This window comes from Dipteris shenzhenensis, chromosome 28, assembly GCF_047967505.1.
Source record: "Dipteris shenzhenensis isolate YYH24624 ecotype China chromosome 28, Dip_SZ_1.0, whole genome shotgun sequence".
Taxonomy (NCBI): Eukaryota; Viridiplantae; Streptophyta; class Polypodiopsida; order Gleicheniales; family Dipteridaceae; genus Dipteris; species Dipteris shenzhenensis.
In genome coordinates, this window is record NC_141623.1 from 14,499,669 (window position 1) to 14,513,325 (window position 13,657).

The 13,657-nt window shown below is 46.6% G+C and overlaps 1 protein-coding gene across 2 annotated transcripts in view; it reads left to right on the forward strand.

Annotated features, from left to right (window-relative positions):
* Positions 1 to 3,213: 3,213 nt before the first annotated feature.
* Positions 3,214 to 13,657, forward strand: part of LOC147883225 (transcription initiation factor TFIID subunit) — a 79,981-nt gene continuing 69,537 nt past the window's right edge. For both annotated transcript variants that reach the window (XM_087399958.1, XM_087399959.1), the window contains exon 1: positions 3,214 to 3,552. In XM_087399958.1, coding sequence (XP_087256084.1) covers positions 3,237 to 3,552 — 316 coding nt within the window. In that variant the 5' untranslated portion in view covers positions 3,214 to 3,236. The remainder of the gene's footprint in view (positions 3,553 to 13,657) is intronic.

Below are 13,657 nucleotides of genomic sequence, written 5' to 3' on the forward strand. Positions count from 1 at the left end.
TGGGCGGACTGGGTCGGTCTCCCAATTGAGTCTAATTGACTACGACTGGTGGCTATATAAGAGCAAGCTCGTGAAGCCCATTATCATCACTGGCTACAACAACCCTGATTCCTTAGCATCCAGCCTCCGTCCTCTACTGTTTCCAGCACACCATCGAAGCTTCTCTCATAGGAGTGCATGGCTTGGAGGCAGTGCCATCTATTGTATCAGTTTTACAGTAATCAAATTTTTTATTCTCCATACTATCCACTTTTCTCTCTTGCATACGAGATCTTGTTATCTGTTGAGCACAAATGTTGTATTGTTTTCTTACATGGTATCAGAGCTTGGGATCTAGTAAGAAGATTTGGTAGTGTGTTTCTGTTTGCGAGCAGATTGTGAAAGATGGCCAAGCCCACAAGACTACGAATCCCACTGTTCGGCAAAAGCGAAAAGTTGGATGGCACTAACTATCCACTCTGGAAGTTCAAGATGAAGACGATGCATCCTAAGCGCATACAAGCTTTGGGATACTGCTACTGAGGTGGACCTGAAGCCTGTTCCGAGATCGAAATCCAGCCAATGTAGCACAACAGATAGTACCAACTACGGATGAGATTCTCGCGTGGACAAGAAGAAATGCAGATGCGCTGTGAACTATTGTCTGCAGTGTAAGTGATTCTGTCATGGCATTAATTCAACATGTCACCACAGCAGAGGAGGCATGGACGGTCTTGAAAAATCAATACGAGACCACGAATCAGACGCAGATTTAGAATCTGGAGACTCAACTCGTGAACAAGAAACTGTCTGAATCTGAAACAGCAGAGAAGTTTATCACCAGGGTGAAGAATCTGCGCGATCAGATGACTGCGATTGGCATCACCATCACCAGCAAAAATCTAGCATGAAGGTGCATACGGATTCTCCCACCAAAGTATGACAGTCTTGTTATGGTGCTAAATACGGAGAACAGAAATCCGCCCCTCAGCTTTGAGGATTTCAGTGCAATGGTTTTGGAGGAGGAGATGCATCAAAAGATGAGGATTGGAGAAGATTCGGCCTTCTATGTTGGATCAAAGAAAGGTAAGGGTAAGGACTCTGGTAACCCATCTTCTTCTGATGATAAAAAGAGAAAGAAGAAGATCAAGTGCTTCTATTGCAACAAGGCAGGGCACAAGCAGAATGAGTGCCGGAAGAAGATTGCAAATGAGAAGAACGGAGTAAAGAAAGAGTCCATCAACAGCGCGCAGACAGTACCAGTAGAGCTGTTTATAGCAATTGAGGAGATTTGCATGGAGGCAGTTCATGTACCTATGGATGAACCTTGGATTATTGACAGTGGTGCATCGCGCCACATGACTAGTTGGAAGGATTGGTATACCTCTCTACATCCGGTAGGGAATGACATCCTGGTAGCAGTCGGCAATGATGCAAAATGTCCAGCAAAAGGAAAAGGTACGATTGCTCTCAAGTCAGATGGAGTTGTAAAATAGTTGTCCGATGTTCTTTATGTGCCAGATATCAAGAGGAACTCGTTGTTCGTTTCTGCGATCACGGATCGGGACCTCAAAGTTCAATTCGATAAGAATGGTGCATAGATTTTGGATCTTCAAGGGAAGGTCATTGGTAAAGGTACACGGTGCAACAACATCTACGAACTCTCAGCTTTCAGTGCTCGAGCCGATGTGAAGAACACTAAGCTGTGGCATGAGAGGTTTGGTCATCTAAACCTTAGTTCTTTAAAGGAGATGCATAAAAGTGGAATGATTGCAGACCTACCAGAAATTGCAGATCTGCCCGATGTATGTGAAGCTTGCATGACGGGCAAGCAGCATTGGTAGCCCTTTCCTAGAGAGGCCAGTAGGACAAAGGCTCCTCTAGAGCTCATTCACACGGACCTCTGTAAAAAGATGAAGACAGAAGCTTTGGGTGGTTCCTACTACTTCATGACACTGATCGACGACTACAGTAGAAGGATATGGATATACTTCCTGAAGACTAAAGATGAGACTTTTAGTAAGTTCAAAGAATGGCATATAATGGTCGAGAAAGAAACGGGGAGGAAGGTGAAGAAGTTGAGATCAGACAGAGGTGGAGAGTTCACATCAAGTGAATTCGAAAGTTACTGCAAAAGTCACAGGATCAAGAGGCAGAAACCCCCGCCACATACATCACAGCAAAATGGAGTAGCAGAATGCAAGATGCGCGTCATCTACGAAATGGGCAGGAGTATGATGAAAGGGAAAGATTTGCTAAATACTTTCTGGGTTGAAGCATGTAACACGGTAGTTTACATTATGAATCGTAGCTACACAAAGGCTGTGAATGGGATGACTCCACTGCAAGCCTTTTCTGATAAGAAACCTTTAGCTGCACATTTCAGAGTTTTTGGATGTGACTGTTTTGTGCATGTCCCTGATGCTAACAGATCTGTGGAGGAATTATAACTGTTTTACCACCTTACTGCTAGTGAAGGCTTATTTATTGCCTCTACCTTCTCACGGTTGAGAGAGTCTTAGCCCACAAAATTGCCATTATTGTTGTCATAGGACCTCCGAGGGTGGGTGGCGGGTTGTGGCAAGGAATTGAGGAAATTTCATTTGGCGAGTTTCTCACTAGGATCTTTAGTTTTGCTATTTTAGCTTTGATTTGTAATGTGTAGCGAAGGTGGGTGCCTTTTGATACAATAAGTGTTTGGAGGCATAAGCTAATGTGTGGAAGGTGTAGAATGCTACGCTTTCCAACCGTTTGAATTTCCTGCTGTGGTTTTCTTTATGGTAGGCAACCTAAAGAGGTGTTTTCGTACCTCCTTTAGCTAGGTGTCATCAATATTACCCGTTGATTCTGATAAATTATATAGCACTTTAATGTTAATTTTACAAAAGCTCCTCACTTAAAGCTACGCAAAAGCTCCTCAGTAAAAGCTATGTTGTTTTCTAAACTAGCATATAAAGAAAGTAGCAACATTGAATGAAGCTAAGAGACGTGTGGCATCTTCATCGAGTCGAAGCTAACAGGTGTGTGGCATCTTCATCCAGTCTTGGTGGAAGAAGGTAATTGAGTTGTAGCTTTGTTTTTTTTATGTCAATAAAGTTCGATTTCCCTGGGAACCACTCACACTGTGTAGCATTTCAAGTCAACTCCTTGACGTTGACTAAGAGCTTGACGTTGTTTCCTATTGTGATTTGTAATTGTGTAGCATTACAAGTCAACGTATAACGTTGACTAAGAGCTTCGACGTTGTTCCTATACGAATGGAGGAGGAGAGAGTGAGTATTGGTTTGTGGGCGATGGCGATGTTGGGGGACGATGGCCTCGGCTACGAGCTCGCCACCATCCTGCACTCCCATGGCGTCTTGCGAGCTTGGCTTGGAGACTTTGATTACTCCTCCCTCCAGCCCCACCTTACTTCCTCCTCCTCCTGGACCTCTTTCATGTCCTCCCCTGCTGCTGCTGGGTCGCACCTTCGCCTCCAGCTCCGCGTCAGAGCTCTCCTCTTCGACAAAGCCTCTGCTTGCCTCTTCCTCGATCCTTCCACTCCTCTCCCTCCTTCGTCGCTAGATTCCTCATGTAAGTCTCGTCAGTCTAGAAAAAAGCCCAAGATTTGCAATTCATCATCTCAGGAACGGTATTGGGAAAAATTATAAAATGGTACACGTCTGCAATTAGCATTGTCTAAGCAGTATCTCGGAACAGGCTAGTCTATCTCTTGTTACCTAACGAATAAGAGCTAGAAAATTTACTAAGTGAAAAGGAGAAGGAGAATGTAAAACAAGCCTTTGAGAGGTAGTCCTACAGAAACAAGCGCACGGTTGCGCAGATTGAGTGCCTATATCATCTCTTTCAAATCTAAGGTTATAACCCTAAAAGGCTGCTACAAACAGTCCGCCATAACCTTATCATGAACTCCTAAAAGCTTTCAATAAATATGAAAGAGAATATCGATCTAAGAGGCACCTGATCTCGTAGTAATGCGGTGCTATGTCTGAGAACAGGGCAGCAAGATCAAAATAACGCTCACATGTGCTGCAAACTCCTTGCTGTCCTGCAGGGCTTCAGTGGAACGTGAGGAGAGAGAGCCGTATAGAGCCTATGATTCTCCTTTTGTAGAGGTGGAGCTCCAGGCACTCTGCCCCGCTCCTTGAACTGACTGGCCAGCATGGAAAACTGCCCGGCTGCTGTCATTTTGATGGGCAACCCAAAACAGGCCGACTCCAGCCCTAAGTTCTGCCCCTAACTAGGCCCCACTAGTTGCGCCATATACTGGTTCTATTCCTGCCTATAAAGGGCTTCAATGCTGGCACTAAACCTGGCCATGAGGGCTGGTAAACTGCCCCTCAAAGGGCACAAGAAGGCACTCTTATATGGACCACCTCAATCCATGATGGCATGTGCACTCCCCAAATCCACAATCCTTTGTAAGCCCCTGATGCGTCCTCATATGGGGACTCGCTGTTTGGGCAGTTATCCTAATTTTAACATGATATCCTTATTATGTTTGATACACGCTGACCCAGTTCCCACCCCCACAGAAGACTTAGTTACAAGATTGTAAAAATTCCTTGAGCCTGCGCACTCAATAATTTCACAGCAAGAATCTCTTGCGTCCCCACCCCCTCAATAATCTCACAACAAGAAGCATTACACCTCTAGCGCCCTTTCACAAAGAACGAGCTTTACCATGTAGTTTATTCTATGGCAAAGGAAAAGCCTCTAGGCCTTGACGAGATCCCTATCGAACTTTATCAACACTTCTTGGCAGTTTGTGGTTCAGACCTAACAAAGCTTCTGAACTACTGTTGCTTGAAGAGGTACCTGCCGCACTCAGTCAACCAAGTAATAAAACTTATCCCCAAATCTATAAATCGGGAGATCTCTTAGTGTCTGTCTGCTCCAACTCCTGGCCTCTGTGCGCTTTGTACAAGGATTGAGTTGACATAAGACCCAATGGGCCATTGAGCTGTTTCTACATGGAAGGGAGGGCTGGCTGTGCCCTCCCCCAACAGACTGACTGACCCAGTCTGTAAATCAGTTGAGTAGCAATGGACTGGGCCGACCGAGCAGCTGTTGCTATGCCCAACCGGCAAACCCCTTAACTGCGATTAATGCCGACCTGTGTTTACCTATAGGTCAACCAGTAGGCAGGTCAAAATGTCCCCAAGATCAGGCCTATACACAGGCCAGCAGCCTGCCTATAAAGCCTGGCATGGAAGCCCTTATGGCAGCTCTCAAAAGCTCCCCTCTGCTGCCCTGTTGGCAGCCCTATGGCCGCTTCATATCCTCTTACCTCTGTGGCTATAGATTTTGCAGCCTCAAAGCTGTAGGTACAGTGCAGCCCTTGGCTCCCTGCATGAGCATCTCTGTTTACTCGACGGTCCACAGACGGGGAAATTTGTGAATATGGTATTCTCAGTAGGTTCTGCAGATTCGAGATCGGGTAATGATTCAACAGAGCCAATGAGTTTAAAAGAGTCCAGCTGTTCAGCCAGGGTGAAAGATCAGTGTCATAACTTTATATACTGCAGTTGGCATCTTTAGGTTGTGAGCCACAGGATATTGCAGTAAGTCGGGTAAACTGCATATTCAACAACTGGAGTGTCACATCTGGGACCTGCTGGATGTTGGGTACCTGCTAAACCACCTTTGTTGTCACCTTGGAAATTATACCACGTCATGATTCTTGAATTGGCTTCCTTTCATCATTTGGAAACAGAGATGAACTCATGTGCGTTTCACTGGTGAAATATGCTTTTACTACCAACCTGTTCAGAATTTTCTTGATTAGATTGTACTGCATTGGTGATCCCTGATAGTGATGCTTTCAATGGTCTCTCCAATGTGTCTTGGGTCTATGGTGTACCTGCCACGGTGCTCCCAAAATGAAATCTTCTTGATAAGTTTTTGTCACGGGCATCCACAGCCCGTGGCATGCTGCCTACAAGCTGTAGCTATCAAATAACAGCGAGAAAGCCTCAGAAAACAGACAGGTAAAAAAAACACAGAATTGACTTTTTGGTAAAAAAGGCAACGCATTGACTTTTGACCAACCTGGTCAATGGTTGGCGTTGACCAGCTGACCAGGTTGGTCAACCTGCCCTAAAAGCGTATATAGGGCCAGCCATTTGGCCTCATTCTTCATCCACCTCTCAGAGCTTCTAGCCTCAGCAAGCAACAACCTTTAGGACTAGGATCTGAGCGGGAGAAGTCTGCAGCCGCCCAACAGCCCCTTCAAACCCTTCTTCAATTAGTCGGGGGTCTTTAGTTCTTTATTTTGTAGCGAGGTTCTCCCTCCATACAGTACTTGTTTCTTTACAGTTGTACTCAGCCCTGTGGGCCAAACATTTGTTTAGTTATTATTTTCCCTTTCGGAGGCCCACTATGTTACTCTCTCTGATTATCACACTCACTCCACAGTTCCATTTGTGTTTTGAGTGCATCATTCTTTCAGTTCAGATAGTAATGAGGAGAAGAGAGAGTGAGAGTGAGCTAGGCTATCTCCTTGTTACATTGGTATCAGAGCTTCAGATTTTCTTTCTTGAGATAGGGAGGGTCAGTTCAGAGTCCCACTGTTTTTTATGGTAGACTATACCAAGTACTAGTGAGCAGTCCAAGACAGGTGGGGAGGAATTTCCCAATCCCTACCACCATAGAAGCCTGTAGATACTTCAATGTTTGCCATGATGGCCATGATGCAGACTATGATGCAGATGGAGCACCAGCAGTCCGAGAGTCTCTTCAGCCGCATGGTCCAGCTCCAGGAAATGCGGAACAATCGTGAGCAGGCCGCTAGAGAAGCGATAGTTCAGCTCGAGAGGCGAAAGAGGAACGCGATTGTGAGGCTCGGGAAGCCAAGGAACTCCGAGACCGCAAGGCTCAAGAAGCTAGGGAGCTCAGAGAGTGAACTGCTCAGGAGGAAAAGGAAGAATAGGAGCATAGTGCTTGGGAAGAACAGGAAGCACGGGACCAGCAACTCCTCATGTCTCTACTCCGACCACTGGGGGAGGAAAGGGAGAGAGTCCCACCACGTGTCAAGCATGCTTTTCCTAGGAAGCTCAACTTCACGTTGTATAATGGTAAGCAAGAACCTTTAGTGTTGACTTTGTGGCTCAATCAAATCGAAATCTATTTTTCAGTTGTGCCTACAAACGACAACGAGCAGTGCATCCTAGCATCCATGCATCTTACAGGCCAGGCGGTCACCTGGTGGCTCAAGTGGTAGCAGGACCACTATGATGCAGACGAGGAGGCACTTCTATATAGATGGACGAAATTTGTGACAGACCTCCAATCACGGTTCCTGCCACCGTAATACCTGGACAGGCTTCAGAGTCAGTTCTATGAGCTACTTCAGGGGGACATCTGTTAAGCCAGGCAATCTCCAACTCTAGAGGACAGGATAATCAAAGGCCAAACTGGCACAAAGGTCAGATAAAATACAGGTAAAGGCCACAGGTGAATCTCTGTCAGGACGAAAATCAAGGCCAAAATACTCTGTTAAAACCTCGTCAAAACAGGCACCAGAAGAGCCCAGAATCGGAGGCCAAAACTGGCCAAAATCTGGCCGACCAGACTGGCCAGGTCGGCCAGATCTGGGCCGACCAGCTGGCCGACCAGCTGGTTGACTGACTGGCCCTCCCCTACTTAAAGGGGGGGGGCCTAGGTGCTTATTCACAGCTTCTGCTCTTGAGGTCCCTGCACACCCTGAGCTCCTGCCTCCTCTCTGCCTCCTGGCTGCCTTCTCTCTGCCTCTCCTTCCTGCCTCCTGGCTGCCTTCTCTCTGCCTCTCCTTCCTGCCTCCTGGCTGCGCCATCTTCTCCTCCAGATCTGCCCCAACTTCTGCTCCAACTTCTGCTCCAAATCAGCCACAACTTCTTCTCCATCTACTGTTCTTTTTGCTCCAGATCTGCAGCAAACCTTGCATCAGTTTGCTGTCCCAGATCTGGTTCAGTTCCAACTTGTGGAGCTAGTGCAGAGTCCCTGGTGCCTGTTTTGACGAGGTTTTAATAGAGTATTTTGGCTTTGATTTTCGTCCTGACAGAGATTCACCTGTGGCCTTTTACCTATATTTTATTTGACCTTTGTGCCAGTTTGGCCTTTGATTATCCTGTCCTCTAGAGTCGGAGATTGCCTGGCTTAACACCCCCTCTCAATGTCCAATGTAGAAGGGAGAAGCAAAGAGTTGTTCCAGGGGTGATCTATCTTCTTCATCAGCCTTTTTTATTTTTTTGTTTTTTTTTAAATAAGGGGGTTTTCATTTAGATGAAGATGCCTACGAAGCAGGTTTTCATCTTCACCAAATGCCCAAAGTGATGATACAATCATATAGTACAGATCATGGCTTAAGGAGTGCCCTCGTAGGGGATTTGTTCACTTCCATTAAGCACTAGTATACAACAACAAAAAAACTGCTAAGGAGGCGGTGTACCAATCCCAATCCGTGGGCTAAGATGCCCAAGGATGGATCGGTTAACCGGCTTGGTAAGAATATCAGCATGATTGTCGGCAGCTGGAACATAGACAAGTCGAATAGTGCCTAGTTCCACCTGCTCGCGAGAAAAATGAAAGTGTACTTCAACGTGTTTGGTGCGGTTGGAGAAGATGGGATTGCTGGCAAGAGCGATGGCACTTTTGTTGTCGACATAGATGATCGTTGGTTCAGGACAAGGATAGTGTAGCTTTGCCAAGAACTGTCGGAGGTATATGGCCTCAGTGGTACAATCATACAGGGCCCGGTATTCAGCCTCGATGGAAGATCCGGCAACAGTTTCTTGTTTACGGCTGGACCAAGAAACATGTGCCGAGCCGAACGAGAAAATGTAGCTGCCATGAGAACGGCGATTATCCGAGTTGCCAACTCAGTCTGAAACAGTGTGCCCCTGTAGTGTTAGTCCTGTTCTGAAATGCAAACCATAAGAGTAAGCACCACATATGAACCGCAAGATACGAATACATGCATGCCAATGAGTGTGCTTGGGTTCATTGAAGTATTGACTTAGATTAGAAACGGAGTAGGAGAGATCCGGACGAGTGTGAATGAGCCAGAGCAGCTTGCCAACAACCTGCCGATAAAGATGTTCATCAAAGGAAGGAGACTCCAAGTCCTTTGAGAGTTTTTCTGTGGGATCTAGAGGACTGGCCAGCTAGCTTAGGCTCGTGGGGGATGATCTGATCAAGGAGTTGAAGAGCATATTTTTGTTGAGAAACAAAGATGCCACTAGAATGCTGCACAACTTCCATGCCCAAGAAATAGGAGAGAAGACCGAGGTCGGTCATCTCAAATGTGATGCTGAGTTGTGTTTTAATGAACTGAAGCATAGTGGTGGCAGAGCCTCAAAGTAAAAGATCATCCATGTATAGTAAGATAAAGCAGACCCCCTCTGAAGAGTGATGGATATATAAATTAGGATCAAAAGGGGTGGAATGAAACCCATTTGATTTGAGGAAGGTGTCTATTCGGTGGAACTAGGACAGAGGTGCTTGCTTAAGCCCGGCTTTGCGGAGACGAAATACCTTATTTTCATAGCCAGGAGGAGAAAATCCTGGTGGTGCAGCCACATAGACTTCCTCATCGAGGTAGCCATTGAGAAAGGCACTCTTTACATCCATCTGATAAATAGACCAGCTGTGATGAGCGGCTAAGGCGAGGAGAAGGCGAAAGGATGTCAACCGAGCAGTAGGTGCGAAGGTTTCCTCATAATCTATACCATGTTTTTGGCAAAATCCTTGCACTACTAAGCGAGCTTTGTACTTGTCCAATGTTCCATCTGCTTTGAGTTTTGTCCGGAAGATCCACTTGGTTCCGATAATCTTTTTGTGACTGGGTCGATCGACCAAAATCCAAGTCTCATTGCGATCAATGCTCTCCTTCCTGCCTCCTGGCTGCTCCAACTTCTGCTCCAGATCTGCCCCAACTTCTGCTCCAGATCCGCTCCAACTTCTGCTCCAACTTCTGCTCCAAATCAGCCACAACTTCTTCTCCATCTACTGTTCTTTTTGCTCCAGATCTGCAGCAGACCTTGCATCAGTTTGCTGTCCCAGATCTGGTTCAGTTCCAACTTGTGGAGCTAGTGCAGAAGTCCACTACAGTTGGCTGCCCTGGAGGACTGATGTTTGCTCCCTCCAAAGCTTCGCTCTGATACCATATAAAGAAAGTGCTTGGAGATAAATAAAACAATACTGAAGACAAAAGATGGCTGAAGAAGAAATACATATATCACCAAAGGAACTCAATATATATCACCAATCTTGGTTCCGATGATCTTTTTGTGATTGGGTCGATCGACCAAAATCCAAGTCTCATTGCGATCAATGCTCTCAAGCTCCTGTTCCATGGCACGATGCCACTCAGGATGTTGAACAACCTCCTGCCAAATGGCAGGTTCAGAATGTACGATATAGGCTGTGGTAAAAATGGAGGCAGTGGAAGTTGAAGGAGCTGTCCGGGCAGAGCGACGAGGTCCGGGAGGAGGAAGTTCGAGGGGAACAATCCCGGAATCCTTCATAGTTTGTCGATACCAGCGTGGCAACGGGTCCTAAGAGGATGATCGAGGAACGGAAGAAGGGGGGGGGAAAGAAGCAATGGGTGGGGAGAAAGAAGTTTCGGCGGGAACGGGAAGAGGTGCATCATCAGTAGGGAGAATGGAGGAATTTTTAAGAATATCTCTTTCATCGAAGACCACATCCTGGCGAACCAAAACTTTGTTTGTGCGAGGATCAAACAAACGATAAGCTTTGGCTTCTGCCAAGTAGCCAACGAGAAGTAGAAGTTTAGCACGAGGTTTGAGTTTACCGCGAGTATCATTGGGAGTATGAGTGTACGCGCGGCATCCAAAGATGCGTAGATGAGAGATAGAGGGTTGGGAGCCATAGAAAGCCTCAAAAGGCGTCATGTTCGGGATGGGCTCAGTAGGGCAACGATTAAGGAGATAGACAGAAGTGTTCACGGCTTCCGGCCAGAGATGTTCGGGCAACTCAGCTGCGAAAAGCATGGAGTGGGCCATGTTCATGACAGTGCGCTGTCTCCTTTCGACACGAGCATTTTGGGCGGGCGAATTGGGAGATGTGAGATGGCGCTGGATACCATGCTCATGAAGGAAGTGAGTGAATTCATGGGAAATGAATTCACCACCATTATCACTACGTGCAATCCCAATAGGCTTCCCCATTTGATTCATAACCAATCGAGCCCAAGTAGCAAAGAAGGAAAAAGTGTCAGATTTCTCTTTCATAAAGAACACCCATTGATAACGAGAGTAATCATTGACAATTAAGAAAAAATATTGTGAGCCATTTAATGATGGAACAGGAGATTTGCCACTGATATCAAGATGGATGAGATGCAATATCTCACTGGCTCGAGAAGTGGAATGAGGAGGAAAAGGAGTCCGACTTTGTTTGCCTAATTGACAGGGCCGGCAGATGTCTTTGGCACGAGTTAGCCGAGGGAGGCCATCAACCAAATGATCCCGAGACATCTCATATAAAGAGTCATAGGATAGATGTCCCAGATGATAATGCCACAACTGCTCTGTGTCAGTAGGATCTTTCAAGGTAGCAAGACCATGAAGTCGATGGAATTCAGAGCTAGTAGTGGAAGGAGTCTCAAAGAATTGTGTTAGGAGATACAGACCATTGGGTTGGGTGTCACCTCGAGCTAAAATGAGGCCTGAGGTCTCATCAATGATTTCGACATGAGTCTGTGTGAAGAGCACAGCTCGGCCAAGACGGCAAAGTTGGTGAACAGAAAGAAGGTTGACCCCTAATTGTGGCACATGAAAAACTTGGTCCACTGCCACAGTGGACCCCCCCGGATGCGGGTTGGCGAGAAACATAGAGATGGTCATATGATGAGTAGCGCCACTATCCACAATCCAAGGGGCTTTATGGCCACAAGGTAGAGCATGAAATGCAGGGTCAGAGGTGGATGGGGAAGCTAACTTTGTGATATGAACCAGGGTTTGGGGAGTGAAATCTAAAGGCTCACCAGTGGACCAATCAGAAAGGCCTTCGGGGGTGGTGAAGGGAGGGGATGGAATCGTGATGTGACCCTGTGGTCTCCAAGTGCCAGGGTTAGGTGGAGGAGGACCACTCCTAGGTCGCCAGCGAGGTGGTTGTGGAGTCGTGTTTGGGGGCTGTGGAAGAATGCCTTTGGCTTTAGCGCGACATTCGTCATCAACATGCCCAACTCGCTGGCAATGTTGACAAAACCGGTTCTTTTTGAGAAGGTTGTGCTAGGCGGGTTTAAGAGAAGAAATAGTGGAGTCAGGAGTGGGAGAGGGCTTCCCGGAGATGAGTCGATCTTTTTGAAACCCGGAGATAAGAGCCCCCTCGGAAGCAGGAAGACCATGTTTTTGGTGGACCTGAGAGTAGAGAGGAGCATAACGCAAGAGTTGACACTCGAACTCATAGAAGGTAGAAAGGGAGGGTTGAGAAATAATTTGTTGCATGAAACTTAAGTATTTAGGTAGGTGGGAGTTTGTTCAAAAAGAAAGTAACTTGGTCATCCTCATATTTGGGAGGACCAGTGGTGGCAAATTCAGCAATTAACTGCCGGTAGTCTGCCAGCTTGACCTTGAGATCATCATCAGTGGTGATCTGAAATTGTTGGAGATCATGGTCAAGATTGATGCGACTAGTACGATCTCTGGCCGCATAGCGGTCAGTGAGATGTGCCCATTGCTCAGAGGCAAGGTCAAAATGCTGCAATTGAGAGTGAAACTCAGGCAAAAGACCTTGCATGATTTCGACAATGGCAGTGGCATTCCGATGTCGCCACAAACGAACTACCTGATAAGGATAGACATGAGGATCAGGTTGAGGTTCAGTACCTTGAACAAGCTCCCATAAGTCTTGAGAATCAAGCACATGGCGCATGAGATTTGACCAAGTGGTATCATTAGACCCGTTAAAACGAGTCGTATCTGTAAACACATGTTTGGCCGTTGCAGAGACAGGGTGAGAAGAAGGAAGGGAAAAATAGGGAGAAACAGCTGGTGGATGCATGATAGAACGCAAGACAGGAGCAGAGTGAGAAGGTGGAAGAGGCGGCACCACCGGAGGAGCAAAAGGAGGAGGAGGAGGACCTAAGGGAGAGGGGTAAGCATGAGAGGCGGGATACGACATGACAGGGGAAAAAGTGGCAGGACTATAGGAACCCAGTGGCATGGGAGAAGACGGAAGATGAGAAGCCACTGGAGGGAAGATGGCAGCAGAAGTTAGGGGAGGGATGGGAGGGAAGGAAGAATGAGAACCGAAAGCAAACTCACTCCCTGACGAGTAAGAATTTCTTCTTTCTCGTCTACGAGTATTCACATGCCATATAAAATACTTGGAGATAAATAAAACAATACTGAAGACAAAAGATGGCTGAAGAAGAAATATATATATCACCAAAGGAACTCAATAGAAGAGAAGGTATCAGAGAGAAGCTTTGGAGGGAGCAAACATCAGTCCTCCAGGGCAGCCAACTGTAGTGGACTTCTGCACTAGCTCCACAAGTTGGAACTGGAAAAAATCTGGGACAGCAAACTGATGCAATGTTTGCTGCAGATCTGGAGCAAAAAGAACAGTAGATGGAGAAGTAGTTGTGGCTGATTTGGAGCAGAAGTTGGAGCAGAAGTTGGGGCAGATTTGGAGCAGAAGTTGGGGCAGATCTGGAGGAGAAGATGGAGCAGCC